The sequence below is a fragment of the Spermophilus citellus genome (assembly GCF_964194105.1).
Source record: "Spermophilus citellus genome assembly, chromosome: 1".
Taxonomy (NCBI): Eukaryota; Metazoa; Chordata; class Mammalia; order Rodentia; family Sciuridae; genus Spermophilus; species Spermophilus citellus.
The window spans coordinates 189134722-189161036 of record NC_138182.1 but is presented as its reverse complement, the minus strand read 5'-3'; the positions used below and the strand labels follow the sequence as shown (position 1 = coordinate 189161036).

General features: G+C 49.1%; 1 protein-coding gene across 2 annotated transcripts; it reads right to left on the bottom strand.

The window, feature by feature from the left end:
* Positions 1–15: 15 nt before the first annotated feature.
* On the bottom strand, positions 16–25899 carry ARAP3 (ArfGAP with RhoGAP domain, ankyrin repeat and PH domain 3). 2 transcript variants are annotated; one of them, XM_081296640.1, is made up of 33 exons: positions 25141–25899; positions 22975–23483; positions 22804–22865; positions 22582–22693; positions 18204–18407; positions 17995–18064; positions 17640–17760; positions 17365–17549; positions 17176–17282; positions 16731–16930; positions 16551–16636; positions 16223–16405; positions 15928–16063; positions 15173–15289; positions 14594–14741; positions 14403–14505; positions 11953–12172; positions 11194–11257; positions 10786–10949; positions 7958–8170; positions 7611–7716; positions 6402–6549; positions 6035–6103; positions 4902–4976; positions 4689–4803; positions 3110–3238; positions 2885–3018; positions 2573–2655; positions 2440–2475; positions 2236–2299; positions 1991–2128; positions 1725–1763; positions 16–1009 (listed from the first exon to the last, which is right to left on the bottom strand). In XM_081296640.1, the coding sequence occupies exons 1-33, from the start codon at positions 25612–25614 to the stop codon at positions 524–526; spliced, it is 5100 nt and encodes a 1699-aa protein (XP_081152766.1). In that variant the 5' UTR covers positions 25615–25899; the 3' UTR covers positions 16–523. The 2 variants fall into 2 exon arrangements, with proteins under 2 accessions (XP_081152766.1, XP_081152767.1); XM_081296641.1 differs by having other exon boundaries at positions 22975–23515; positions 25141–25276.
* Positions 25900–26315: the final 416 nt, after the last annotated feature.

The window sequence follows — 26315 nt, the reverse complement described above, 5'->3', positions numbered from 1 at the left end:
ATCCTTTCTTGGCTCCCCTTTGCCCCAGCTCCCAACCCCAATCAATTTCCCCACTCCAGAGCTTCAGAGTAGTCCCAGAATGTAGGAAGTGGAATAGAATAGACTTGGACATCATCCAGGCCTCTGGCTTCCAAACCTGTTTTTTTCTTTAATGCAGTAAAACCATTCTTTTATCCCAAATCTCTCACAGAACCTCTACCTATCAAATATATAAAGCAGGAGCTACCCTTGTTGAGGAAAAATACATGGAGCTTACAGCTCCAAAAAACAGTTTGTTGTTTACTGTTCTCCTTATTTCAGTAACTTCATGGTACAGATAAACGGGCTGAGGCCCAGGATGGGGCCTTGATCTTCCCTGAGACACACACACGTTCTCCAGGGCCCTCCATTCCAGTGTCTCATCCAGTGCACTGGGTTCTAGAGTCTTTCCATCCAGAGTAGAAAAAGTTCCCAGAAGTATCTACCAAGGTAAGAGCCTAGGTCCTCCACTGGGTACCTATCCCCTCAGATGCTGTTCCAAGGATCATGTGAGGGGCTGGCTGGAGGGTGAATTGGAAGTGCAGGAGGACTGGGTGGGGAAGCTGGGTATCTGTATTGCAAGGCTAGTGGGGCTGAGTGATTGGGGGCTGGGTGATTGGGAAGTGCTTCCTGGGCATGCAGTGGTCTCTCCCTTCCTCAGGATGAGGCTGCTGAGCTCCTGAAGCAGCTGCTCCTCCAGGGATCCCCATGCCTGGGGACTGCTCTTGGATGGGGGCCCTGGAGGGGGATCCGGTGGCCTCTCCTCTTGGCCCAGGGTGCTTGTCTTGGAAAGAAGGGGTTGATCAAAGGACTTCTGGCTGGTGAAGGGGGTCTCTGGCTTGGCTGTCCACTCCCGTGTGGTAGAGAAAGAAGTAGAAGTATCCTTAGTGAGCTCAGGGAAGTCCCCTACCTCCTCGTACACTGGCTCCTCATACACAGGCTCCTCTAGCTCTTCTTGTTCTTCCACAGACCCTGTGGATGACTTCATTGGCTGTATGGGAATGGAGCAGCAGGGAGAAGGCACAGAGTTAGAGTTACTAGATGTGTGTGTGTGTGTGTGTGTGTGTGTGTGTGTGTGTTACTGGGAATTGAATTTAGGGCCTTGAGTGTACTCCCAAGTGCTCTACCACTGAGCCACACCCCCAACCCTTTTTATTTTTATTTTGAGACATGGTCTTCCTAGGCTAGCCTTGAACTTGTAATCCTCCTGCCTCAGCTTCCTGGGTGGTTGGGATCACAGGCATGAGCCACCACACTCAGCTGTGTTGTTGGATTATTAATCAGTAACATTATTGAGCCCTTGGGGCCAGATGTTGCTAAATACTTGATATTTATGATTTCAGAACAACCTTGTGCAGTGGCTTACACAGCAGAAGAGTGAACTGAGCTGTAGAGGGGTTAAGTTGCCCAGAATCACATAGTGAAGAAATGCTAGAGGTGGGGCTTGAATTCAGGTCTGTCTCCAAAGTGCATTCACTTAACCACTCTCCTTCTAGTTCTCAGATTCTATGACTACCTTCTCCTTTCCTCATGACATCTTACCATCCCTCATTTTCCTCGTTCATGCTGGCTTGCTGGCTCTCTGCCACACCCACACATACCCTGATAACCTGCATCCCATCAGACACATAGAACACCCAGGGCTCCAGTAACACAGAGAAACACAGGGCTGGCAGGCACATAGCTGGAGCAGGCACAGTACTCACAAAGAACATGGACAGGGTCCTCCGGTTGTGTAGTCGCCTCTGGGCACAGGTGGGGGGGGTGAGGGGAGGGAGAGACACAGAGACACAGTGAGGCCTGGCAACAGGAGGTGGAAGTGGGGAGTAGGGGCACAGAGAAGGTAGAGTAGATGATCTCAGTGAGCAGAGAGGGGCACTGGGCTGGCAGGCACACCCCTTTTCCTGCAGTGTGACAAGGGTAAGGGCAGGGATCAGGTGGGGGTTAGGCAGGATGGAGGAGGCAGTCTCACCAGAGTTTGATTGGCAGAGAGGAGGGTGGCACCACTGTCATCCCCACGGATGGGCAGCAAGGGCATAGTGCCAAACTTCTGACGGGCAAGGTCAGAAGAGGAACGGCGTCGTAAGACCACTGGCTGCTGGTCATCATGCTGGTGAGAGGATGAGCAGTTGACACTGGTGGACTTGGGATGTACTGCGAGGTATTAGGGGGTCCAGGGGACACAGGACCAGCCCTCAGCCTTTTCCTTCCCCTCACCTGGGCTTTAAGGATGCTTGTGGTCCAATCCCACATCTCATCCTCATCAGTGCAGGCCAAGTAACTGTGGGTGATTAGAGTGGATTTTAGAAGAGAGAAAGATTCATAGCTGTAGGTATGGAGGAATGGTGGAAGGAAAGGAGGAGGAAAGGGGACAGGATGCAGGGCTGGGCCAGAGGAGAAGCCAGGCCAGGAGGTACTCACAGGTGCATCTTCTCCAGTATCAATGTGAAGCCCCACCTGGGAGGCAAAGGAGACCAGTGATTGGGTGACCATTAAAGCCAGCGGGGTGATGGCAGTAAGGCCTTAGAAGTGTGGGCTGGGGAAGAAAACTCACAGTGTTGGAGGCTTTAACTTCTTACGGATTCCCAGGTAGACCTTGGCACCTTCTAGAGGCCACTCCCGTTCTGGTTTAGAGCTCTGAGAATATGAACAGAGTGAGTAAAGTTGAGACATGAGGAGAAGATCATGATTAGTGAGGTCAAGAGGTCATGGAAACATTGGGGCATGTGATCACAGGGTCAGAGAAGTCACTGGGGAAGCAAAAGAGTCTGGTGAGAATAGGGGCTGAAGAATTAGAGAATTAGTATAGTTTCGGCTCCGGCTACATGGCCACTCAGCATCCCACCCCTCTAGTCCCAGGCCTCACCTTCTTCTCCTTGAGCAGTAGCAAGCAGCGGCCACGCAGCAGAAAGAACCTTTCCTGGAAGCGACTTCCCAGTAAACGGGGTGGCTCCTCACGACACCGCAACAGCCCCACCCGGGGGGTCTCACGCCGAACACCTGGGCACAGATGGGCTATGCTGAGTGGACAGTTCTGGGGAAGAGACCTAGAGAATGCTGGGCTGAGGAAGAGTTGAGGAAGGAGGCTTACCCGTGAAGAGGCAGCCAGCTTGGGCCAGGGGGACTTTTCTTAGGAGCAGGGAGGCTGAGCAGGGTTCTGGGAGCTGGCACCATTGCAGGGCCTGCTCTAGGACCTTTTCCTTGGGGTGCAGTGGCCTCTCTGAAAGAGCATAGGGGGGACAGGTATTAATCGGAATATCCATCCAAAGCCTAGAACTCTCAACTCATCTCCCACCAGTCATTCATTCATTCACCTATTCAACTATTCAGCTACAGACATGGGTTTTAGCCTCAATACCTTGCCAGACACTGTGCTGGCCCTGGGATACAGCTGTGAGCATGCTACACATGCCTGCCCTCACAAAGCCACAGCCTAGTAATAAACAGGTAGGCAAGCCAAATAATTGCAGGACAAAAAATGCTTTGGAAGAATAAGCTGAGGGAGGGTTCACAGGGCAGCAATGGAGATAGGGTAGTCAGACAAGGCCTTTCAGGAGTTGCATTTAAAAATGAGCGAGCTGAAGGATTGGGAAGAACAAACCATGCTAAGACCATGTCATAAGAACAAGGACCCTCAGTCAGGAAATATATATTTGGGGAACTAAACAGCAAAGAGGACAGATAAGAGGATGGTAATGTGAGATGAAGTCTGGTAAATAAGCAGGGACAGACATTCAGGGCTGTGAGTCATGATAAGGACTTTGAATTTTATTTTAGTTCAGTGAGAAACCATTGGAAGGTTTCATCAGGAGAATGACATAATCTGATTTATGCTTGAATTGCTCATTTGGCTGCTGTGCAGAAAATGGATTGTAGGTAAGAATGGAACCCTGTCTAGCTACTCCCTTTCTGGGGCCATACATTTTAGTGATTAATATGGGAGGCAGAAAAATAATGGTGATTACAACTAGGGTGGTGAAGATGGAGAGAAGTGACTGATTCAAATGGAACCTGCAGGACTATTTGGTGGGCTGCATGTGAAGATGAAGGAAAGAAGAGTCTCAGAGGATTCCTGGGTTTCTGGCCTTAATAACTGGGTGAACTGTGGTGCTACTTACTGAGTTGGGAAAAAAAAAATAGCTTGAACTTTTTGTTAGGGGAGGGAGCTATGAATCTAGTTCAGTATTAGACAATTTAAATTTGATATGCTTGCAAGAAGTGGAAGTGTCAAGTAGGCCATTGGATATGTGAGTCAGGGGTCAGAAGAGAGGTCTGGGCCAGAGATAAAAATCAGCTTATTAATGGCAAGTAAAGCCATGGGAGTTTATCCAAAGAGAGATGTAGATAGAAAAGAAGAAAGAGCCCAGGGTCCAGCTTTGTGTCCTTCTAACACTTGTAGTCTAGGAAAAAAGGGGGAAGAGAAGCCTCCTTTGAGGTAGAAGGGAAACCAAGAGCTTGTGGAGTTCACTAAAGCAAGAGACAAGTACTGAGAAAGAGGGAGTGTGTTAAATGTCTTCTCACAGAGTGAGCAGATGAGTACAGTGTCTGTTGTATTTGGTAACACAGAAGTCATTAATGACCTTAACCACATGATCACACATGCCCGCGCCCCCCCAACACACACACACACACACACACACACACACACACACACACACAGTCATACTCACCAAGCTCTCCATGCTCGAGAATCTCAAATGTCACCCACAAGTCTGTCCCTGCTGCTGTCCCTCGCATCTCCAGTACCTGATTAGTCAGCTCTTCAGCAGTCAGTGTTGGGGACACCTAGGATCCAGGCAAGAACAGAGAAACCATACTGATCAAGCTGTTGCCCTTGCTTACCACCATCCTCTCATCTCCCACCCATTCCCTTCAGGACTGACCTTCAGGGTGACACAATTGTCTGGGAGCTGCTGCTCTATATAAACCTCCATGATGAGGTCTCCTGCCTGGGACAGCTGAGGGGAGGGGTAAAGGAAAACACGATAGGTCAGGAGGAGGCGAGAGGGTGCAAAAACACCAAAGTCAGAAAATTCCTCATGTTGCCTCATATTCACCTCCCACAGAGGTTCCTCAACCCTAACACCCAATGTTGCTCAGGCCCTTAAAAGAAGTGGGAAATCTGGGTGCAGTGGCCCACACCTGCAATCCTAGCAGCTTAGGAGGCTGAGTTCAAAGCTAGCCTCAGCAACTTAGCAAGGCCCTAAGCAACTCAGTGGAACCCTGTCTCTAAACAAAATACAAAAAGATAAAATAAAAGGCTGGGGATGTGGCTTAGTGGTTAAGAGCTTCTGGATTTCATCCCAGGTCCCCCAACCCTCCCCCAAAAGGAGTTGGGAAACCACATTTTTAGCTGTATACAGTGCTACTGAAGGCAATGTTGCACAGTGGTTGAGAGGAATCAGACTGCCTGCATTCCATCTCTGCTGCTCACTACAGTGTGACCTTGAACAAGTACCAAGTACCTCTCTGAGACTCAATTCTTCTTTTTTTTTTTTAATCTATCGATCTATCTATCTGCAATATTGGGGATTGAACCCGGTGCACCTCAGCCTTCTGAGAGACTGGGATTACAGACATGTGCCACCACACCTATTGTTGTGCATGAGTTCTTTACTTGGAAGAATGAGACTACCTACTTCATAGAATTGTGTGATGCTACAATGAAAGTAAAAGTACTTGGAATATAAAAATTCTTAACTGTTGTTTATTATGTATTTATTATTCTCACTGCTTAGTCTGACTTTTTGACTTTACAAACTCTTCCTTGGATCTACATTTAGAAGTAAGGTACTGCTGCTACCATTCCACCAAGAATCCTCATGGTGTGATAAGTGGAGCAAACCCTAAGCAAATCTACTGTCCAAAGTACTCCCCTCTTTGGGTTTTCCAAAGAACTGAGGGCCTGTGTGCAGAAGAACAGGCTAAAAGGAAACTTCCTCAACTGGGTAGGTCACCTTCCTATCTTGATGTCCCCTTCTGCCCCACTTAGTTGTCTAAGGTCAGGGCAAGTTACCTGCACATCCTTCCAGGTGGTGATAAGACTGACCTCCAAGTCAATCTGAGCTACCTGGTCAGAATCAATCTGTAAAAGAACCAAAACTTTAGTGTGGGGGATGCTGGGAAAGGAGAAAAGCAAGGCAAACCCCAAGGCCAAGGGGGACCTGAATAAGAGGGTTGAAGGCCTAAGGAGCCAAGAACCAATGGGGTGGGGATGTTGAGAATATTATGGGAGAAAGAGGCGCAGAGCTCTGGGAGGTGATTCACAAGGCAGAGGGGCACCAGAAAGCTGGGATAAGGTTTGTTGAGGTGGGCAGGATGGAGTCTCTGGTCCTGTAGAGGCAAGGGAGAAAGCTTGTAGGATAGAGATCAGGAAGCCTTACATCAAAGACAGAGATGTAGCCATCGATGAGCTCCTGTAGCACCCGCACCTCGTGTTCACCCCGCCCATCTGTCTGGAACACACTAGGTGCAAACAGCAGGGCCAGGTTCCGCGTGCACATCTGGTTTAGAGCTGCACACTTCTGCACCCTGCAGAGGAGTGCCAGGGTCATGAGGAACACAGCTCGTGCACCCCTTCACCAATTCATCTATTCATTGGGCAAACATTGAGCCCTATTCTATGCTAGACCTTAGCCTAAGCTCTTGAGATACAGCAGTTACTGGCCTCAAGGAGCTCACAGTCTGGGGAGAGACAGTTAAAGCATGGATGATTGAACCCAGGGCACTTTACTACTGAGTTATATCCCTAGTCCTTTTTATTTTGAGACAGGTCTTGCTAAGTTGCCAAGGCTGACCTTAAATGTGTGATCCTCCTGCCTCAGCCTCCTGAATTGCTGGGATTACAGAAGTGTGCCACTGTACCTGGCAACAGACACTTTATGTAAAGAGCAGACAGTACATATTTTAGGCTTTTAAGCCATAAGTCTCTGTTGTAACTCCTCAAAACTCTGCTGTTGTAGTGCAAAGAGAGCCATAGAAAATATATAAATGAATGGGTGTGGTTTTATGCTTAACATACAAAACTTTATTTAGAAAGTCAGGCAATGGGCTGGATTTTGGCAATGGACCTGTAGTTGGCCAATCTATTCAATGCTGAATAACCCTCAGTACAACATAGCCAGGGATTCACCCCACAGCAGATGGTAAAGGTAGATCTATATCTTATTCATCTCTGTAATTTTTATATCTATCTGATTTTGATTAATAAAACAAAATAATATTAATTGCTATCCATTTCTAAAAGCTTACTATATGCCAAAAACTATACTAAGAATTTCACATGAACTATCTCATTTAACTCTCACATAGCCTATGAGATGGATACTAGTCATTAAATCATCTTCTTTACAGAAATGAGGAAACTGAAGCTCAGAGAGAACAAATAATTCACCCAAAGTCACACAGCTAGAAGGATAGGAGCCAGATAAAGCCTACATCTGCCTGACCCCAAATTCATTCTTTGAACCTTAATGCTCCAACACCTTCCCTTAACAACTGTTTGTCAAATGAGTTAATAAATGAAATTGCAGAGTTGGGTTGAGGTTACAAAGGTCAGGGAGGGATCCTGCAGAAGGCCTGGCCATACTGACCGATAGAGATGTCCAATAAGGGTGGCCAGTGTGCGGCGGTTGACCCGAGGCAAACAGCTAATCACTTCTTTGTATTTCTCCAAGCGCTGATTCTTCTGAGGCAGTTCTGGGGATGGAATGGAGGAGGGTTGGAGAGGATTTAGGAAGAGAGATTAGAGGCTAGAGTGTAGGGAGATTTTATGGAGACAAACCCAAACAACCTCCCCTGAGCCAAATCTTCTGGATGACCCTCCAGTGGGGAGTGTTGTGGGGCCGGCTGCCCCATCCCACCAGAGAGTCTCATGGATTCTGATAGGGGAGGTTGGAGATCCTGGTGGAGTCTTTGTTCTTAGGGATCTTGGTAGTACCAGCAGCTTCCCTCCAGCGAGGCAGTAATCGAGCAGAGGTCACAGGGTCATCAAGCTCGCGAAAGAAGCGTTTGAGTGTGTCCGTGACATCCTCCACAAAATGTTCCCCTGGTCGGAGCTTCACTGACCGGGCATCCTTCCGGAACTCAGCCAGGAGGCGCAGGCTGCGAGCCCGAGCACCCCCTTTCCTATATACACCTTCCAGCCTGAGCCCTGAAAACAGTCAGCAGATTCGTCATGTGCAAAGACATGCCACCACCCACCCAGCATCCCATCTGTGCCCCACTACATGTTATGAGATTGTTGGGGTTGGGAGGGGTCAAGGAGGAGAAAATCTGTGCATCTGTGGTCTGGATTCTCAGCTTCCTACTCAAGTCTTTATCCTCAGAAAATCCTTCCCTGACCTTGGCAATCAGGCTCATCCCCATCACTCTCTTTCTCTCACCACTTTTATTTTTAAATAGTACTCTAAAATCACATTATAGTTAATCTGCATTATCCTTAGATTCTGTATTTGAGCATTTCTCTCCTCACTAAAATTCATTTGTAACCCTAAAATCAGTAAGTTGCCCCTCTGTATCCATGGAGGATTGATTCCAGCATCCCCCACAAAATCCACAGATGCTTGGGCTGGGGATATAGCTCAATTCGTCAAATGCTTGCCTCGCATAAACAAGGTCCTAAGTTCAATCTCCAGCTCTACACAAAAAAAAATCTACGGATGCTCAGGTCTTCTATATAAAATGGTGTAGTATTTGCATATAATTTATACACATCAACCTGTACACATGAAATCATCTCTAGATTACTTACAACACCTAATATGAAAATGCTATGTAAATAACTGTTATGCTATCTATCTTACAGAAAAATGACAAGGAAAAAAAGTTTACACATTCAGTACAGATTCAGTTTGTTTTCCCCAATTATTTTATCTTTAGTTGGTTGTGTACATTGATGCAGAATCCACAGATACGGAGGGTCACCCATACTTCTGGTGTTTTTGTGGTCATTTATGAATGCATTCCAAGTGGAAATTCAAACCCTGTCAATGCACATGTTCCTAGCTAAGGTCTCAGACTATAAACAAATGTTCTTTTCACGGTTTATTCAGAGTCACATTTTTCACATTTTTCGTGCTTTTTGTTAGTGATTTCATTGTTAAAATGGCCTCAAGTATAATGCTGAAATGCTGTCTAGTGTTTCAAAGAAAGAATGCTGTGATGTGCCTTACAGGAAATATTCATGTGTATTAGATAAACTTCATTCAGGTATGAGTTATGCTGCTGTCGGCCTCAAGTTCAGTGTTAATAAATCAACCAGATGTATTAAATAAGGTATCTTTAAACAAAAAAAAACACATAGAACAAGGTTTCAATTGATTGGTTGATGAAAATGTTGAGACCGGAAGTTCAGAGGAACCTAAACCTATACCTCCCTTGGGGCAATAATTCAGTACTACACTAATTAAGTGTTTGCAGTGGCCTTATAGAACATAACTGCAAATGAGAACTGATTATATTTGTTTACCTTCTTTCTTTTTGGTAATGGGGATTGAACCTAGGGGTGCTTTACCACTGAGCCCCATCCCCAGTCCTTTTATTTATTTTTTTTTATTTTGAGACAGGGTCTCACTAAGTTGCTGAAATTCTTGCTAAGATGTGAGAGTGGTCTTGAAACTTAGAATCCTCCCACTGCAGCCTCCTGAATTGCTGTGTCTATAGGCATGCTCCACCACACCTGATATATTTGTTTTCTTATTACTTGTCTGTCCTACTAGTCTAGGAACTTGCTAGGGTCTTCCCTGTCCACTGCCATATCCCCATCGTGTGGCACATTACAGCTCCACAAACACTATGGAAAGAACACAGTGGTGCAGGAACCTTGAAGGGGAGGGTGTGACCATACACCTTCTCTGAGGTCTTCTCACAGTGACTCAGACCGATTCCTTCTTTGAATACAAGGAGTCTGAGAAGAGGATGGGGGTCTAGCCAGATTGCATTGGGGAAGCCACTGAACTCCTACTCCTACGGCCCAGGTATGGAGAATGTCATCAGCCACTGACTATCCATTGTTCGTGACTGGTAAGTACAACTCTTTTTAGGATCCTAGAGGTGCCTTTTCTTTTTCTTGTTTTCCTTTACTGCCCTTTCTTATATTTTATTTATCTTATTTTTTGATGCTGGGGATTGAACCCAGGGCTTTGTACCTTCCTTACTTTTCTGTGAGATTTTCTTCTCAAAATTCCTCTCTCCTAAAGAGATAGGAGAGATAGATTCTATTTGATCCTTGCTTCAGCTGGAGAACAAAACAGAGGCCCAAAACTCACAAAGAGTTCCAGAGAGCACTAGGTATAGCTGGCATTTTTTGCCTAGAAAATCTTTCACCCAGAATAATTCTGCTGAGACCTTCAGGGATTTTGCTGCCTGCACAGCTTGGCGCAGCCTCATGGCTGCCCCTCTCTGTTCCCCATGGCTCTACATTCTCGGTCCCATTTCCAGGGCTGCTCTTACCCCCCTGCCCACGCCCCACCTCGGAACACTTACTACCTGCCAGGCCCTGCACTCCATGCTTGATGTGCATCATCCCACTGTCATACTATCCTGGAAAAGCAGGGCTGCTACTTCCATCTTACAAATGAGGGAACTAAGACTCAGAAAAGCAAAGCAGCCAGCCAAGAGTCATGCGGCCCATTGGTGCCAGGTTGCAATATTTGGAGGCAAAGCTCTTTCAGGTGATCCCCAACTCTGTGGCTGTTCTCTGCCTACCACCGCCCCCCCCCCCACCGCCGCCACCCACTGGCTCAGGTTCAACCAATGCCCACTTACCATGCTGGGTGACAAAACTGATGCAGGCATCCACAATGATGGGAATGTCACCCCGGCTCATCTGCTGCTCCTGCAGCCCTGTGCCACCCCCACCAGCAGCGCCCCCAATGGCTGCATTCCATGCTGAGAAGTCCAGCCGGCCTTCCCCCTGCAGATAGAGGGTCCTGAGACCCAAGAAGTCTGAGTTAGAGCCAGCTCTAGAGTCCTCTGACTGAGAGGCTCAGAAGCACAGGGACCTGACTTCCCAGATACCAGCAGAGGGCAGCAACACTCAACCTAGATGGTCCCTGAATTGGGGAAGCAACTTTGAAGAAGCTGGCAGAGGTCCAGTAGGCTATGGTGGATTCAGTGGGCTGGGCTCCAGAGAGTCAAGCAGGGGACACAATCAAAAGCAGGAGGAACATTTACCTTCCTGTCTCCACCAGGACCAAATGCTCCTTTTTGTCTGGGGTATCCGCTGCAGAGACCACACCTACAAGGAGAATCATTATCATCATAGTTTTCAGCATAGTGATAATTATTAAGTACTTCAGATATATAGGCACCAGGCTAGGAACCTTACAACCTATACTCCTCTAAATCCTATGAGTTACATACTATATTGTCATGCTACAGGTGTTATATTACAGCTCAGAGCAGTTAAGCAATTTGCCTCAAATTACTTGCTATAAAATGGTAAAGCTGAGCTCAAACCCAGGTCTCTTATCTCCAAAGCGTAAAACATTGTCCTACTCTGTTCCTACTTTAGAAAGAAGGACAGCAGTGAGGGTACTCAGTTCCCTCTCCCAGTTCCCAACCAGCAAGTGATTCCAAATAATAACAACAACAACAACAACAACAACAACAACACTTCTTGAGTACTTGTAAGTTGCCTCCAATCAGACTCTGTGATAAGTGCTTACATGCATTGCCTCATTGGAACCCTCTGAGGAAGGCCTTATTATTGTGCCCATTTTAAAGATGAGAAAATAAAATCATGGAGAAGTTAAGTAACTTGTCCACTGGTACATAGTGGTAAGGTAGGGTCTAAATCTGGGCAGTTTCACTTCAGAGTTTATGCCTAAAGTTATGACATTCTACTGTTTCCCATAGGATCCCCAAATTAAAAATGTCCACTCCCACCTACCTCCAAAGCCACCCTTCAGCCCTGTTCCCATCCCTGCTCACTGATCTCCTGCAGCCGCCGTAAATGCACCATGTCCTCAGGGGCTGGGGGACCAGGGCCCGGTGCTGGACATAGGAAGAGGTGGTCACCACGAAGGAGGCCGAACCCTGACAGCCAGAGGCCAGAGGCCAGGGCTGTATGGGAGGGGGACCGCAGCCACAGGCGGCCCAGCCGCAGCAATCCTGGGCCCAGCAGCTGGTGACAGCTCAGCGGGGAGAACCACTGCAGAGGCAGGAAGACAGGAGAGAAGAGGGTGGGGGAGAGAAACAGAGTGAGCAGGTGAGAAAAGCAGAGAAAGAATGAAGAGAAAGCAGAAGGAAACATGGTGGGAGAGAGTACAGGAGAGAGCCAAAGAGGAGACAAGAGCTAGATAGGAAAGAAATTCAGCTTAACTTGCTGCAGCCTACAGAGAGAAGATGCCTATGTGGCAGCCTTATGGCCTTAACTGGGGTGTGGGGGTAAGAACGAATAGGTGGCCAAAATGTTCCGAGTGAAGGATCGTGATACCCTGGGAAATCCCACCACCTTAGGGTGCTAGGGAGAGACTTCATGGAGGAAGTTTGAGGTCTACCTCAAAGCAATGCTTCTCATACTACCTTTGGTAAAGGATCCTTTCTTTATAGTTCCAATTCATCACTATCCAATACCTTTGTTAAAAACAACAAAAATGAATTGCTAAAAAAGCTGAAATTTGGGCTGGGGGTGTAGCTCAGTGGTAGAGTGCTCACCTGGCATGTGGGAGGCACTGGGTTTGATCCTCAGCACCACATAAAAATAAAATAAAGGCATTGTGTCGATCTACAACTGAAAAAAAAATGTTTTTTAAAAAAGATGAAATTTTTAAAAAATACAAGGACATACAAGCCCTTTAAACTTAAAACTTGTATAATAAGATTCAACACACAAAATTACTCTGCCAAACTGCTATAAGAGATTTGAAATGCTTCCTTTCAAGTTCTGTGCATATCCTGTCATGAACTGAAACAAACAGGGGACTTGCATGTGACACAGTCCTCACACCACTGCCTTAAAGGATGAGCTTGGGCTAGAATATGGGTCCATGATAAAGCACTTGTCTAGTACTGGGTTCCATCCCCAACCACAAAAAAAAAAAAAAAAAAAAAAGATAGACTTGGTAAATACAGGTGATATAAGAGGTGACCAACCTGGCTAGGAGGGTCATGGCAGAGTCCTGAAAGGCTGTGGAGACAGTTTGTTAGTGTGAGTTAAAGGACAGGAAGAGCAGGGGTCAGAAGCTAAGGTGAGAATTTCCTACTGAGAAGTGTCGACCACTGCAGAGATGACCTAAGAAGGTCAGAAGGCGGCCCCTGGACTCTGGACATGAGGGGTGACCTTCAGGGTAGCAGTTGGGAGAGTCTTCGGGGAGGAACACAGCGGTGAGGGATTAAGGAGGAATTGCAGGCTGCATACAACTTTCTGAGAAGTTGTCAGGAAGGGAAGGAGGGCGCCGGGGTGAAAAGTTGAAGGTGGGGCAGAGCTTAAGGAAAAGCTGTTTTAGGACGGGAGAGATTGTCGTCATCATCATCATCATCACCGCCACCATTATTATTTCAACACCCACATATGGAGAGCTTGCTATGTGTGGGCCTCACATGTCACTTAATCCTCATCCCCAGGGGGTAAGTCTTTTACACCCACTCTGCAGACGAGGAAAAGCTCCCAAGGCTGAGAGTTGTAGAACTCCAATCCCAGGATGTCTGACTCTGACTCTAGGGCCTGAATTTTTAATTCCAGGAACAGGGTCTGGGATGGAGACACTGCCTTGTCTAGAAATGGAGACCCTGAGCCTGGCAGTAGCACATACCTGTAATCCCAGCAGCTCGGGAGGCTGAGGCTGGAGGATCGTGAGTTCAAAGCCAGCCTCATCAACTTAGTGAGGCCCTAAGCAACTTAGTGAGACACTGTCTCTAAATAAAACATAAAAAGGGCTGGGATGTAGCTTAGTGGTTAAGCGCCCCTGGGTTCAATTCCCGCAGAGAAGCTGAAAGTAGCTTTGCCACTGAGATCCTGGAGACCAGGGAGAAGGGGAACAAAGGGTGGGCATCAGGAGTCCAGTGGCAGCTTCGCTGTGAGCAGAGGCTATGGCACAGTGAAGTCTGGGGCATGAACTCTGGAGACAGAGTCTTGAAGTTTTTTCCTGTGCTCAGCTGCTTCTGTAATTTTGACCAAGTGACTTCATAACCTCTAAGATGTAGTTTCTTTATGTGTAAAATATTAATAGTGCTTACCTCTGAGGGCTGCTGTGGATATTAAATGAGATATCAAATGGACAGGGTTTAACACAGGGTCTGGCACAGTATAAGTGCTCAGTCAACTTCAGCTGTTTATTAGTGGAAGTGGTTAGAGTGGCTATAGGAATACAAGCAGACAGGATGGGGGAAGGGCAGGGATGAGGGAATGATGAGTGTGGGAGGGGTCTCCGTTACCTCACCTTGCCCACTGCACTGGTCCAGGCCTCCAGACTGTCAGCTCCATCTGTACCAAAATGCTGGATCCTCCCGCCCGTGAGGATGAGCTCAAAGGAAAAGGGAAACCTGCAGAGATGATGAGGTCAGGGTGGAGAATGGGGGCCAAGGAATGGCTATCAGGCTGGAGACTGGGAAGAGCACAGGAAGCTATTACCTCTCAAGGTCACAGGGGTCAGTAGGTGGGGGATTGATACCCAGGCATATAACATCCTGGGGCTGGATGAGGCTGAGGGGTTCAGGACTGCTTTCAGATGCAAACATTTCCAAAGCTGCTCCCAGCACACACCACAGGCGGGAAGGAGCTAAGTGGGAGAGAAATGGTCAAGGGGACAGCAGACCTCTGCCCCCACTGTCAATAGTTTCCATTTACCAGATATTTATACTCTGCCAAGGCTTCTGCCTATGTATGATTCTACATAATCTTCACAATAATCCTATAAGGTATTTCATTCAGTCCTGTTTGCAGATGGGGAAACTAAGGTTCATTTTGAATCCCTTCTCCAAGTCACATAGGTAGGAAGTACCAGGGCTGAGATTTGACCCAGACAGTCAGAACTTAGAGCAGAGGCTCTTAACTATCACCCAGAGCTACCACCTGGCATGGGCTGTCTTTCAGCTCCAGCACCCCCAGCCCACTCCACCTCCCCATCCCAGCTCTGTCTTCCCTTTCCTTCTCAGGTACACTCATGCCTATCCCACTTTCTGTGCCTGTCATCTCCCATCCTCATCTCACCATCACGGCCCCTGCGAGAGGGAGGAGGCCCAGGCTTGTTGCTGATGGGGCCACAGTACAGGAAGCTGCTATAAGTGGCAGGCACCACCACCTCATTGTATACACCAGGGCAGGGGTCTGCAAGAAGAAAGGGTGATCAGGTCAGACTAGTGCAATGCAATGGCCTGACCCTCCTTGGGGAAAGGATCCAACGAGGGAAGACCACAAGACCCAACTCCACTGGCAGCATGGCCAAGTGGGGCCAGAGACGGCTGGATTCTTCACTGCCCAGATTGAAAAAGGTGGCAGAGAGTAAGGAGACAGGGAGGCCTCTAGCCCAATGCCATGTCCACTGCCTCTTCCCATCAGCCAGTCAACCAGGCAGTCAGCTCTGGGTGGGGACCTCAGAGCATGGGCCATTCTGTATCTTGACCCATTTGGCCTGACCAATGGAGATCAGCATCACTAAGCTGACCACTCCTTTAGTGATCACTGTCCCCAGGGAGATGAGACCTGATCTATGGGTTGACTCTGTCAGGAGGGGACTGGCACTAGTACCTGGCACATCCCAACCCACCGGGGAGCCTGACCTCAGGTCTCATCAGACATCTCAAGAGCCCAGGAAACAGGACCTGGAGGGTCTGAGAGGTTGGGAAACTGCCATTGTGATTGATTGGATGATGGGGTGATTGGGGTCTCCTGAAGAACCACATCACAGGTTGGGGCTGAGAATTCCTAGGGAGAGAAAAAGGAGGTACTAGGGGTGGGGTGATCACCTGGGGGTAGAAGGCCAGACAAGCCACCATCAAGGGCTGAGGGGGACCAGGGCTCCTCCCCATCAGAGGCCTCAACGCAGAGGAGCTGAGTCATGTTCTTCAGCAGATTGGGTCCTGCTACAGCTGAACACAGTGCCTACAGGAGGAAAATACCTCTGTCAGCCCCAAACCCAACCTGAGAGCCCCAGAGACAGTCCTCTGATCACCAAAAACAGCCTCCACCACCCAAGTCAGAACAATCCAACTCAGACACTACTTCCTCCGCCTTCCATCATCCCCAACCTGTCCCTCCTACCTGCAGAAGCTGGCTATGGTCTGGATACTGAGGGTGAGGCTTTCGAAACAGACCCAGCCGGTACTTTCGGGAAATGAACTCTCCCCGAGGGCCAGGGGCTGAATCTGGATGCAGCCCCTCACCTGGGGGTAATGTCCCTGCCCAGAAGCGGTTGGCACGATCATTTCCCAGAACAATGAACAACTGTAAGATGACAACAGGCAAAGGCAAGTGACCAGAACTCAAAGAGTTCTCAGATATCCCACGACTGTCCCCAAACTGGGTCCAAGTGTTTTCTTTTGGATGCTCTCTTTCCATGCTTCCCCACTACTCCCTTCGCAGACCTCACCTGCACAATCTCATTACTCCACACACTTGTGTCCAGCTTCAGGCTCTGTACCTTGGAGATCCCAGACCCCAGGGCCCGGTGCTGGCCTGTTAAGGTGTGGGGGGCATGTGGCTTGGGTATCAGAGTCCAGCCCCAGCTCTCCTCCCTCTCCCCATCTGGGCTGGAGGCTGCAGCCCTCACCTGCACACTGCTTGCAGATGACCACCCCCAGGTTGACAGCAGCCCAGTCGGGGCGGGATGCCCTGCAGTCTGCACAATGCCGGTTTGCCCGATTTGACCAGATCTTCTCAGCCACCTCGTAGTCAGACAGGGTCTCGGTTACTGCTTCCTGCAGAGCGGCCGCCCAGCTCTGCCGAGCCCCCCCAGACTCGGCTGTGAAGCTGAGGGGTGGACAGCCAGTCCGTGGGCATGGACCTCCCCCCATGTCCCATCCCAGTGGCCATTCCTGTAGGAGCTGCCACAGGCCACATCTGGGCCAGCCCAGACCCTCCTGACGTCTTGATCTTGCCCACTTGACTGCATCAGTACATATCCACTAGTGTCCTATAGAGGCCCCCAGTCCTCTGTACCCTTGTGCCTCCCCATAAAAGTCCCCTAGCCTGCCTCCCACCAGTTCAGGCCCCACCTGAAGCAGCGGTGGGGTGTGAGCAGATCAAAGCTTCGACTCTTGGTTTCCCGGACACTGCATCCTTGTAATTCAATGAAGCAGATCCCAATGCCCAGAGAGAAGGACTGGTAGAGCCAGAGGATGGGCACTGTGAGTGGCCAGACCAAGTCGGGCCAGGCTCCTGAGCACCCATACAGCCCTCTTTACCTGCTCACTCTTGTACAATGCCAGCTCTCCAGGGCTCAAGGCAGCAAACACCTTGGCCTTGTATCCACGAAGCTCTAGCATGCCAGTGCGGAGGGGTCGGGGTGGGTGAGGGGGCCTGGGGTGGCCCAAGAGGCGCTGCTCCTTCAGACAGGATTGCAGTGTGGAGCACCATATGTCCCGCTGAGCTGGTGGGGGAACAGGGAAGCAGATCAATGGGTGTTATGCTCATATAGCCTCCCCCTTCCCATCCTAGCCCAGCAGACCCTGGCCCTCACCCTCACTCTCTGTGCGGAACACAAACACTCTCTGTCCAGTGATGACCTGGAACTTGTTGTCCTTGCTGCTGCGAGTCATCTCAATGGCAGTCAGAGGGATCACACCCTTGGGAAAAGGGTCCTGGAGAGAAAGCCAATGATTTATGGGGACAGGAACTGAACCATGTATACTGATCCCTAGGCCCAGTGCTGACCACTCAATCCATAAGCAATGGTTATAGCTGCTAAGCCGCTACCTTAATGGCTATCATCAGGCAGATGGTGACCATCTCCCCACAATGAGCTTTCAACCCTGAACCTCTCGGCTCCCTTCTCCCTCTCTTTAGTCTCCTTAATAGCACCTCCGGTCCCCCACCTTGTCACTGCCAAAGTACATCAGACTTCTCCCGTTGAACTGCACAAAGCGTCTCTGGAAGACATAGTTTCTAAGAAAAGAATGAGAGGCCAAGATCAGTGAGTGTTTGGGGATACATGGGGTGGGGGATCACAGTTTGGCAGCACTTGGGACTTGCTCCCCCCACCTCCCTATTCCCCTTCTCCTCCTTCCCTTCCCAGCAGCCCCACCCCTGAGGCGAGAGCTTGTCTAGCCAGCCACTGAGCAGGGGTGTGGGGCGGTCTGAAGTGGAGGAAAAGCTGGCGTAGGGTGAAATGAGGTCATCATTGGTCTCCTCTGTGTCCAGGGTGGGTAGCGAGAGGGCAGAATCCCCAGGTAGCTCAAGACTGGCATAGCCAGCATCTTCCCGCGCCTCCAGATCCTGTCTGCTGAGCCTTGTGGGGGCCAGAAGAGAGAAGGACACACGTTAGACTCATGGATACCCTCCTTCTAAGTTCTCCATCCCCACCCATAGCACCTGGTAGAATACCTTGCAGGTACTAGATCTATTTTTCAAACAGGGGATAGGGAAGATGGGAACCTAAAAAATTAGCATGGAGTTTCTTCCCTAAGCACACTTGGAATTTTTACTAAGAAAATTTTAGTTATTCTCCTCTGCATTAGTATTACTGGCGTGAAAAACTGGGGAAAGACTGATAGATGGCTTCCTACCATGGAGGTCCATAGCTAATGCACATGTCCTATTGGTTCTTTCTTAAAATGTTCCTGACTTTCTCTTCCTAGACAAAGGATCCACCAACTCTCACTGGGGTGATGTAAATTGCCTATTTGGTCACCTGCTTTCATTCTTGCCTTCACTCCCACAATCCATTCTCCTACAGCCACTAGTTCTCGTTTAAAAATTATAAATGAGGTCATTTCACTCCCTACATTAAACCCTTCAATAATGTCCCATTTGCACTTAAGGCTAAACCTAAATTCTTTGCCACAGGCAGCAAGGACTTACACAAGTCTGCTCCCTGACCTCATCTTGTACTGCCCTTGCCCTGGCTTTCTACATTTTCCCCTCTTCAGAGACTTTTCATGTGCTGCTCCCTCTGCCTAGAACACACTTCCTTCCATGTTTCCATGAGCTTCTTTTCTTCATCCTTCAGGTCTTTTTTTTTTTTTTTTTTTTTCACCTCATATACTCAGAAAGGCCTTCCTTAACCACCCAAGAGAAGTCCTCTATTATTCCAGTGGTTCTCAACCTCAATAGCACAAAGTCACTTGGTAATCTTAAAAATATCTGTATGGGCTTCATAACAGACACTTAAATTTGAATCTCTGGAGTGGGGCCCTGGCATTTGCAATTTTAAAAGTTCCCCAGGCTATGAAATAGCTAGGGTCAAGAACCACTATCTGTTTCCTATTCTGAGAAACTGAAGCAATCATATGAGAATCCCTCCAGACTCCCAGTCCACATTTACCCTTTGTCATGCATTTATTCCTTTGGTGACTATCACAAGTGCCCCATCTAGAGCCAAACCCTCCTCTGTGCACGTGATCCTACTCCTCCCACTTACACAGACATAGCCCCAGACTCCCTCTCCGCATGGCTTGTTTCTCCTCTAACAGATCATTCTTATTCACTTATACACAACATTCCAGCCTACAAAAAACCCTTTGCCTAACTCCACTTCCACTACTCACAGTTGTTCCAGCTCTCTGCTCTTCTTTGCAGAAAAACCCAACAAGGTTGTCTACACGTTTTTAACTCTTCTGCTTCCATTTTGTCTCTCTCTTTTAAATATTTTTAGTTGAAGATGGATATAATACCTTTATTTTATTTATTTATTTTAGGTGGTGCTGAGGATTGAACCCAGAGCCTCACATGTGCTAGGTAAACACTCTACCACTGAGTTACAACCCCAGCCCATCCTTCCATTCTCTTTTAAACCCACTCTGATCAGGCTTTTCACCTCCACCACTCCAAAACTGCCCTTGAGGAGGTCTGCAATGACCAACACATGGCCAACTCCAGAGGTCAGTCCTCCATAACATCTTAGCAGCAGACCTCTCAGGAGTATATGACACAGTTGGCCTCTCTTCCTCCTCGGGTGCTTTCTTCACTTGGCTCCTATGACACCACATTCTCCTGGTTTTCTTTCTCCTTCGCTAGCCATTTGTTTTCTGTCTGTTTTGCTGATTCCTCTCTCAGACCTCTTGATGTGGGGGCGGGGCACCAGGGCTCTGATCTTGGTCTGCCTCTGTGCATACCCACCCATACACACCCATCCAAATGCTAAGAACTCCCAAATTAAAATCCCCAACTCACATCTCTCTCCCAACCTCTATATTTGTATACCCAATGACCTATTTGTCATCTCTTCTTTGATGTATAACACACACCTCAAATTTAACATGTCCAAAATGACTCCTGTCTACTCCCCTCCTTCCATCTGCCTTAAGTACATTCTTCCTTGTCTCAGACCATGGAAACTCTGTGGACTTTTATTTGCTCAGAATAATGCTAACCAACAGAATGTGACCTAATATGTAATTTTAAAATTTCTAGTAGCAACATAAAAAAAATTAAAGAAACAGGTATCGTTTTAGTAGTATATTTTATTTAATCCAATATATCCAAAACATTAACATTTTAGAATGTAATCAAAATAAAAATGACTAAGATCACTTATATCTTTATCTGTTATAGTTATTGCATGTTTCTTTTCTTTTCCTTTTTGTTCTAAGTCTTTGAAATCTGGTGAGTGTTTCATACTTACAATACTTCACAATACTGACAAGCCACATTTCAAATGCTCAGTGATCATATGTGGTTAGTGGTCACCAACAGGACAGCACAGACTCAGACTGAAGCCTTCAAAGTCATTCTTGACTACTATTTCCTTTTCAGAGCCCAAGTAAATTTGACAGTTTGCCCTGAAAATATAGCCACTTCGTATCATCTCTATTACCATCGCTACTCTGAGATCTCTCACCCAACTAACTGCAATAACCCCCTAACTGGTCTCTCTGCTGCTTTTGCCCTCTACATACCATTCCCAACACATCACCCAGAGGGATCCTTTTAAAATTTAAGCCAAAATGCTGAGGGTGTAGCTCAATGGTAGAGTCCTTGCCTAGCATGCTTGAGCACCTGGGTTTGATCCCTAGTGCCGCAAAACAATAAAATAAAATATAAGTCAGAACCTCTCCAATAGCTTCCCATTTCACTTAGAGTAAAAGTGAAAGTCCCTACAAGGTCCTACCCTGTGGGGCCCCTTTACCTCTCTAACATCTCATCTCACTCTTCCTAGCCTGGCCCATCAGCCCCAGGCATGCTGACAGTCTCACCCAGGCACATGCACTACTTGAATCGTCTATCCTGCTTGGGACACTCTTTCCCCAGAAATCTTTTTATTTATTTATTATTTATTTTTTAGTTTTATGTGGACACAACATCTTTAATTTATTTTTATGTGGTGCTGAGGAGCAAACCTAGTGCCTCATGCATGCTAGGGGAGCACTCTCCCACTGAGCCACAACCCCAGCCCTTCCCCCCTCCCCAAAATCTTTATGGCTAACTCCTCAGCTCCTTCGAGCTTTTGCTCAAATGTCTTCTCCCTGCCACTACCCCAGAACTAGGGATTGAACCAGGAATGTGTTACCACTGAGCTACATCCCCAGCCCCTTTTTTTATTTTTTATGTTGAGACAGACTTTCACTAAGTTGCCCAGGTAGAACTCAAATTTGTGATCCTCCTGCCTCAGCTTCCAGAGTCACTGTTGTTAGAGGCCCAATTTATGTCTTCTTGACACTCCATTTTTTTTTTTTTTTTGTACTGGGGATTGAACTTAGAAACACTTTATTCCTGAGACACATCTCCAACCCTTAGCATCTTGCTAAGTTGCTTAGGGTCATGCTAAACTGTTGAGGCTGGCCTCAGACCTTCGATCTTCCTGCCTCAACCTCCTGAATCCCTCCTGGGATTACAGATGTGTGTCACCATATCCACCTTCAATGACCCTTTTTTTTTAGTTGTTGATGAACCATTATTTTTGATTTTTTATTTATATGTAGTACTGAGGATCAAACCTAGTGCCTCACACATGCTAGGCAAGCATTCTGCCACTGAGCCACAACCCCAGCCCCTCCTTCAATGACTTTTAATGAAACACTGAAGTCTCCTCACATTGCTCCTCAGTCCTCTTACCCTGCTCTATTTTTTTTTTTTCACGGCACTTACACCATTTAATATACTACATAACTTACATTTATTAATTGACTATTTCCAGGACAAGGACAGGGATTTCTGTGTACATTGATCTATCCCAAGTGTCTACATCAAGCATGTAATAATAGTTGTATAACAAACATTTTCTGAATGAAAGAAGAAAAAGTGCTTCTTCTAATTTTTAATGATGTATCTATTTGCCTACTTCTTTTATTTCCTGTTTACCCCATTGATTCATAAGGTCTGCTAAGTTCATCCTGTATCTTGACTACCTGCCTGGCACACGGTGGACACTCAATACACATTTGATGAATAAATGGACACATGACCACTGCTAGTTCAACTGCTCCTCAAGCTTCCCCTATCCTCCCACTGTTCTGAGTACTCACCTGTGTTCAGCCCTGTCCTGACAGACACTTCTGCCCTCTCTTCTGTCGGAGGCACCTGGAACCCCCACAGGCTGGACACCATAGTACAGACAACCAGGATCCATAATGTGCACTGATGGGGTGAGGAGAAGGGTAAAGAGAGGGGAGAAGAGATCAGGTGGGAGTATCTGAGGTCCAGAGGGGCACTACCCCTCTCCCCTGAGCCTAGGAAAACCCACCTACCTGTGCCTGTTGTGGGCCTGAGGGCAGGGATCGGGGCAGCTGTCTGAGAGCTGTCTGGAGTCCTGAGGAGAAAGGCCTGTTGCTTATCAAGGGACTGAGGAGGAAGGACCATCTTCATGCCCTGCTCCCCTTCTCTCAGCATTGGATTCCTAGGTAGCCAACTCCACTTACATGTCCTGAGCTGTCTGTGCACTGCCTCTTAAATCCAGGCCAAAGTAGATGGCATTGGGCATCATCTCCACGGTATTCAGAGTTGAAGGCTGCTCAGAGGAGCAGGTAGGGAGAGGAGGAGAACTTGGGTTGGACTCTGAGACTTTAGACCTTTCTGGTCCCCAAAAAGGTGGACTCAGCCCAGGTCTCTGGGTGGTAGCAGGGCCACTGAGCCCACTAAATACTGTCCTGGGCTTGGGCACGGGTTTTGGGGGTTGGGTTTGGGGGGCTGGGCTAGAGGATGGCTCCATGATACTATCCAATTTGGGATCCAGAGAGCTCTCTGCAGTGCCCGCCTGCAGTAGGCGCAGGATTCGTTTCCGGTGCCCTGTGGCGCTGATGCCCAACTGCCTCAGCTCCTCGTGGCCCAGGCCTTGGGCTGCACCCGCTGTAGCAAGGCCATGCTGCCGGAACGTGTCTGCATACTGCTCCAGATGCACCGTGGCCAGCCACACAGCGATGTCCAGGTCCTGAGGGGCAGCCATGGGGGCTCAGGCCATTGCTGGGGGGAGGGGGAGGGTGAAGGGAGGGCTCAGGCTGAGATTCCCCCCACCCCTGCCCCAAAGCCTGAGGCCTAGACAGGGGGTACCAGCTTCTAGTCTTCCTCAAAAGAAAAATGCCCAAAGGCCTGCAATCTGGAGGCACAGCCACCCCAGAACATTAGAGTCCCTCCACATATAGTGGAGGAACGTGAGGTCCAGCAAAGGAAAAGGTCTTGCCCCAGGTTCACAGGAAGCAGTATTAGTGTAGCCCCCTCCCACCCAAGTGCCTGCCCCTGATCCCAGGCCTAGGTCACACCTCTGCCCCTTTTCCTATAGATTCAGCTGAGTAAGCAAGGGAACAAGAGGGGGCGCGGAAATTAGTGTAGCCAGATCTAGCTGTGGAATAATGTGGGGAGAGAAACAGGCTAGGTACAGGGAAGGAGGTGCAGTCCCCACTCCCACTGGTTTCCAGAGCCTGAGGTTCGGGCTGAACATCCTAATCCTGGTGGTTCCCAGTTCCTCCTCCCCTTCCACCTATTGTCTCTTTTCAGACTTCCTTCCTGTCCCTTTAGCCTGGCCGCCTCCACATCCTGACTGCCTTGGTCAGGCTGCCCAGAGGGCCCTAACCAGTCCCAGTGTGTGGGATCCCAGCCTGGGCAGAGGCCACTTAGGGAATAGGGGTGAGTGGAGAAACAGGCTAGAGATGAGAAACCAAAGGCCAGTGGGTAGTCCAGGGCCTTCTTCATTCTCCACCCATCCGGGGCATGTTCACATGTGTGTGCGCAGACACCCTGCCTGCAGGAACTCAGCAGTGTGAAATGACCCCATCCACACCCTTTTCTCCAAGCCTCTTTTTCTGAGCCTGCCTTTCCTCTTCCCATATCACTGGGCTCAGATCTCTAAAGCTCTGTCCCACAGGGGCAGCCCAACCCTAACCCTGGTCTATTCCCTGAATCTCTGATTCTGTCTCCCCTAAATTTTACCCTTGTCTTGTCCCTGTCCCCAATCACTCCATCTCCACCTCTGCCTCTATATCTATCTTTGTCCCTCCCCTTGTCCCACTTCTTTTTGCTCTCTGTCATCAAACTTGTCTTTGCCACGGTCTTCAATTCTAACCAGGTCTTATTGCATCTCTGGCCTCTGACCCTGGGTTTCTGTCTCCGCCTTTGCCTGCACAGCTTTCTCCCTGTCCCTCTTCTAATCAGATACTAACTAGGACTCCCCTTCCATCCCAGCATCAGTTCTGGCCTCCCTCTGCCTCCCTCCAGCCTGCCGGGCCCTATCCCCAAGCCAGGGCTAGGCTGCTGAACTTCTGGCCCTGAGTCAGGGCCCAGTTTCCCGGTGACTCAAGCCGGGCGAAGGCACGGGTCTGGGAACCAGGAGGTGCAGGCTGGACAGAGGTGGCGGGGGCGGACCGGGCAGCGCCAGGCAGCGCTGGCTACGCCGAGGGAGGGGGCAAGAAGGGAGGGGGCAGAGGCCTAGAAACCAGAGGGAGGGGCAGGTCGTGGCGGGGAAGGGGAGAGGGAGGGGAGAGAAGAGGGGGAGGCCGCCGGCGCGGAGGGGCCCTGGGAGCCCACGACGGTCCTGGAGGAGGTGATGGGGTGGAGTCTGGGAAGTAGGGGCCCGGGGTCGTGGGGGACCTCACCTCACTGCGCGGCCGCCGTCCGCTCCCCGGTGCCCGCCGCGCTGTCCGAGGCTCCGGGTCCCTCCGCGCCCGCCCCGCCTCCCGCAGCCCTCCCCCGACGGGCCGGCTCCGCCCCGCCCCGCCGGTTCCCTTTGCCGGGCCCCCGCCACTCCTTGTGCAAGCGCGGCCCTTCAGATGGTTTGGGCTCCTTACCCAACCGCCGCAGATATCTCCGGGTCTGACCCGCGCTGCCCTCTGGCAGAACAAGAAAGTGACCAGAACACGGTTGGGGGACCGAGACAGCCTTAGGGAGAGGGGCCGAGAAAGAAAGAGCGCTGCGGAGGGCGTCTTTGCTTCTTCAGCCCTACGGAAGGGAAGAAGAGGTCTTGCTGCTAGTCTTCGGGGCACCTCTCCCGTACCCACCAGGGTGGCTGGACCCTGACACCCAATTAAATGGGGACAGAGACTACGTATCCCCAAGTCACGGATAGGCATTAGCCTTCCTCTGGAGCCCAGCGATTTGGCTTGGGCAAACTGGAACGGAGGCCCAGAAGAGGAGTCCAAAGGGCTTCGTTGCCCCCAAGAACCCAGCCTAGAGTTTTTCCTGAAGGATAAGGTTAATCAGGCAGCATCCCCACTTCTAAACCAAAGTTTGGGGTTGCCTTTGTGGGTAAGGCTGGCTTCCTTCAATGGAGACCCAGCAATCAGCCTGACTCTCCCACGTGAAAATTGCTTGCAGGGGTCGGGAGCTGAGGAGAAATTCTTCTTCTCCCCTCTCTCATTTCATTTCCTTTTGTGGGAGCTCCAACCCTGCAGCATGTCCCCCAGAGCCTGAGGCACTTCCCTCTCAGAGTAGGGCCAGTATTGAGCTTTGTGTGGTGTTGGTGGGGGGTGGTGTGCTGGCCGGCTGTGTTTTCCTGTTTGTATGAGAGGAAGTTGGCTGTGAGTCAGCAGACACAGGAACTGTTAGTAGCTGGGGGAGACCCCTGCCTGGGGGGAAGACCAAAGGAGAGTGGGGGAAATGGGTCCCACCTATCCTGGCTGCCCCAGCCCAGAGAAGAACTGTCATCTTCGCCTCCTCCAGCCCCACTTCCCCAGAGCCTTTGAGAAAGAGAATAATAGTAATAATTAATAATTAAAATAGCCATAATAATAACTACCAATTATCGAGAGCTGCCTTTGTCCCAGGCCCTGTG

What these genes read in the sequence shown, in the direction of transcription:
- ARAP3 (XM_081296640.1), bottom strand. Translation starts at nt 25,614, where the DNA reads ATGCCTATCCGTGACTTGGGGATACGTAGTCTCTGTCCCCATTTAATT. An exon ending in TGTACTTTGGCAGTGACAAG is followed by an intron (nt 17,761 to 17,994) that starts GTGGGGGACCGG and finishes CTTTCTCTCCAG; the next exon opens with GACCCTTTTCCCAAGGGTGT. An exon ending in TACTGCTCAAGGAGAAGAAG is followed by an intron (nt 2,656 to 2,884) that starts GTGAGGCCTGGG and finishes TCATATTCTCAG; the next exon opens with AGCTCTAAACCAGAACGGGA.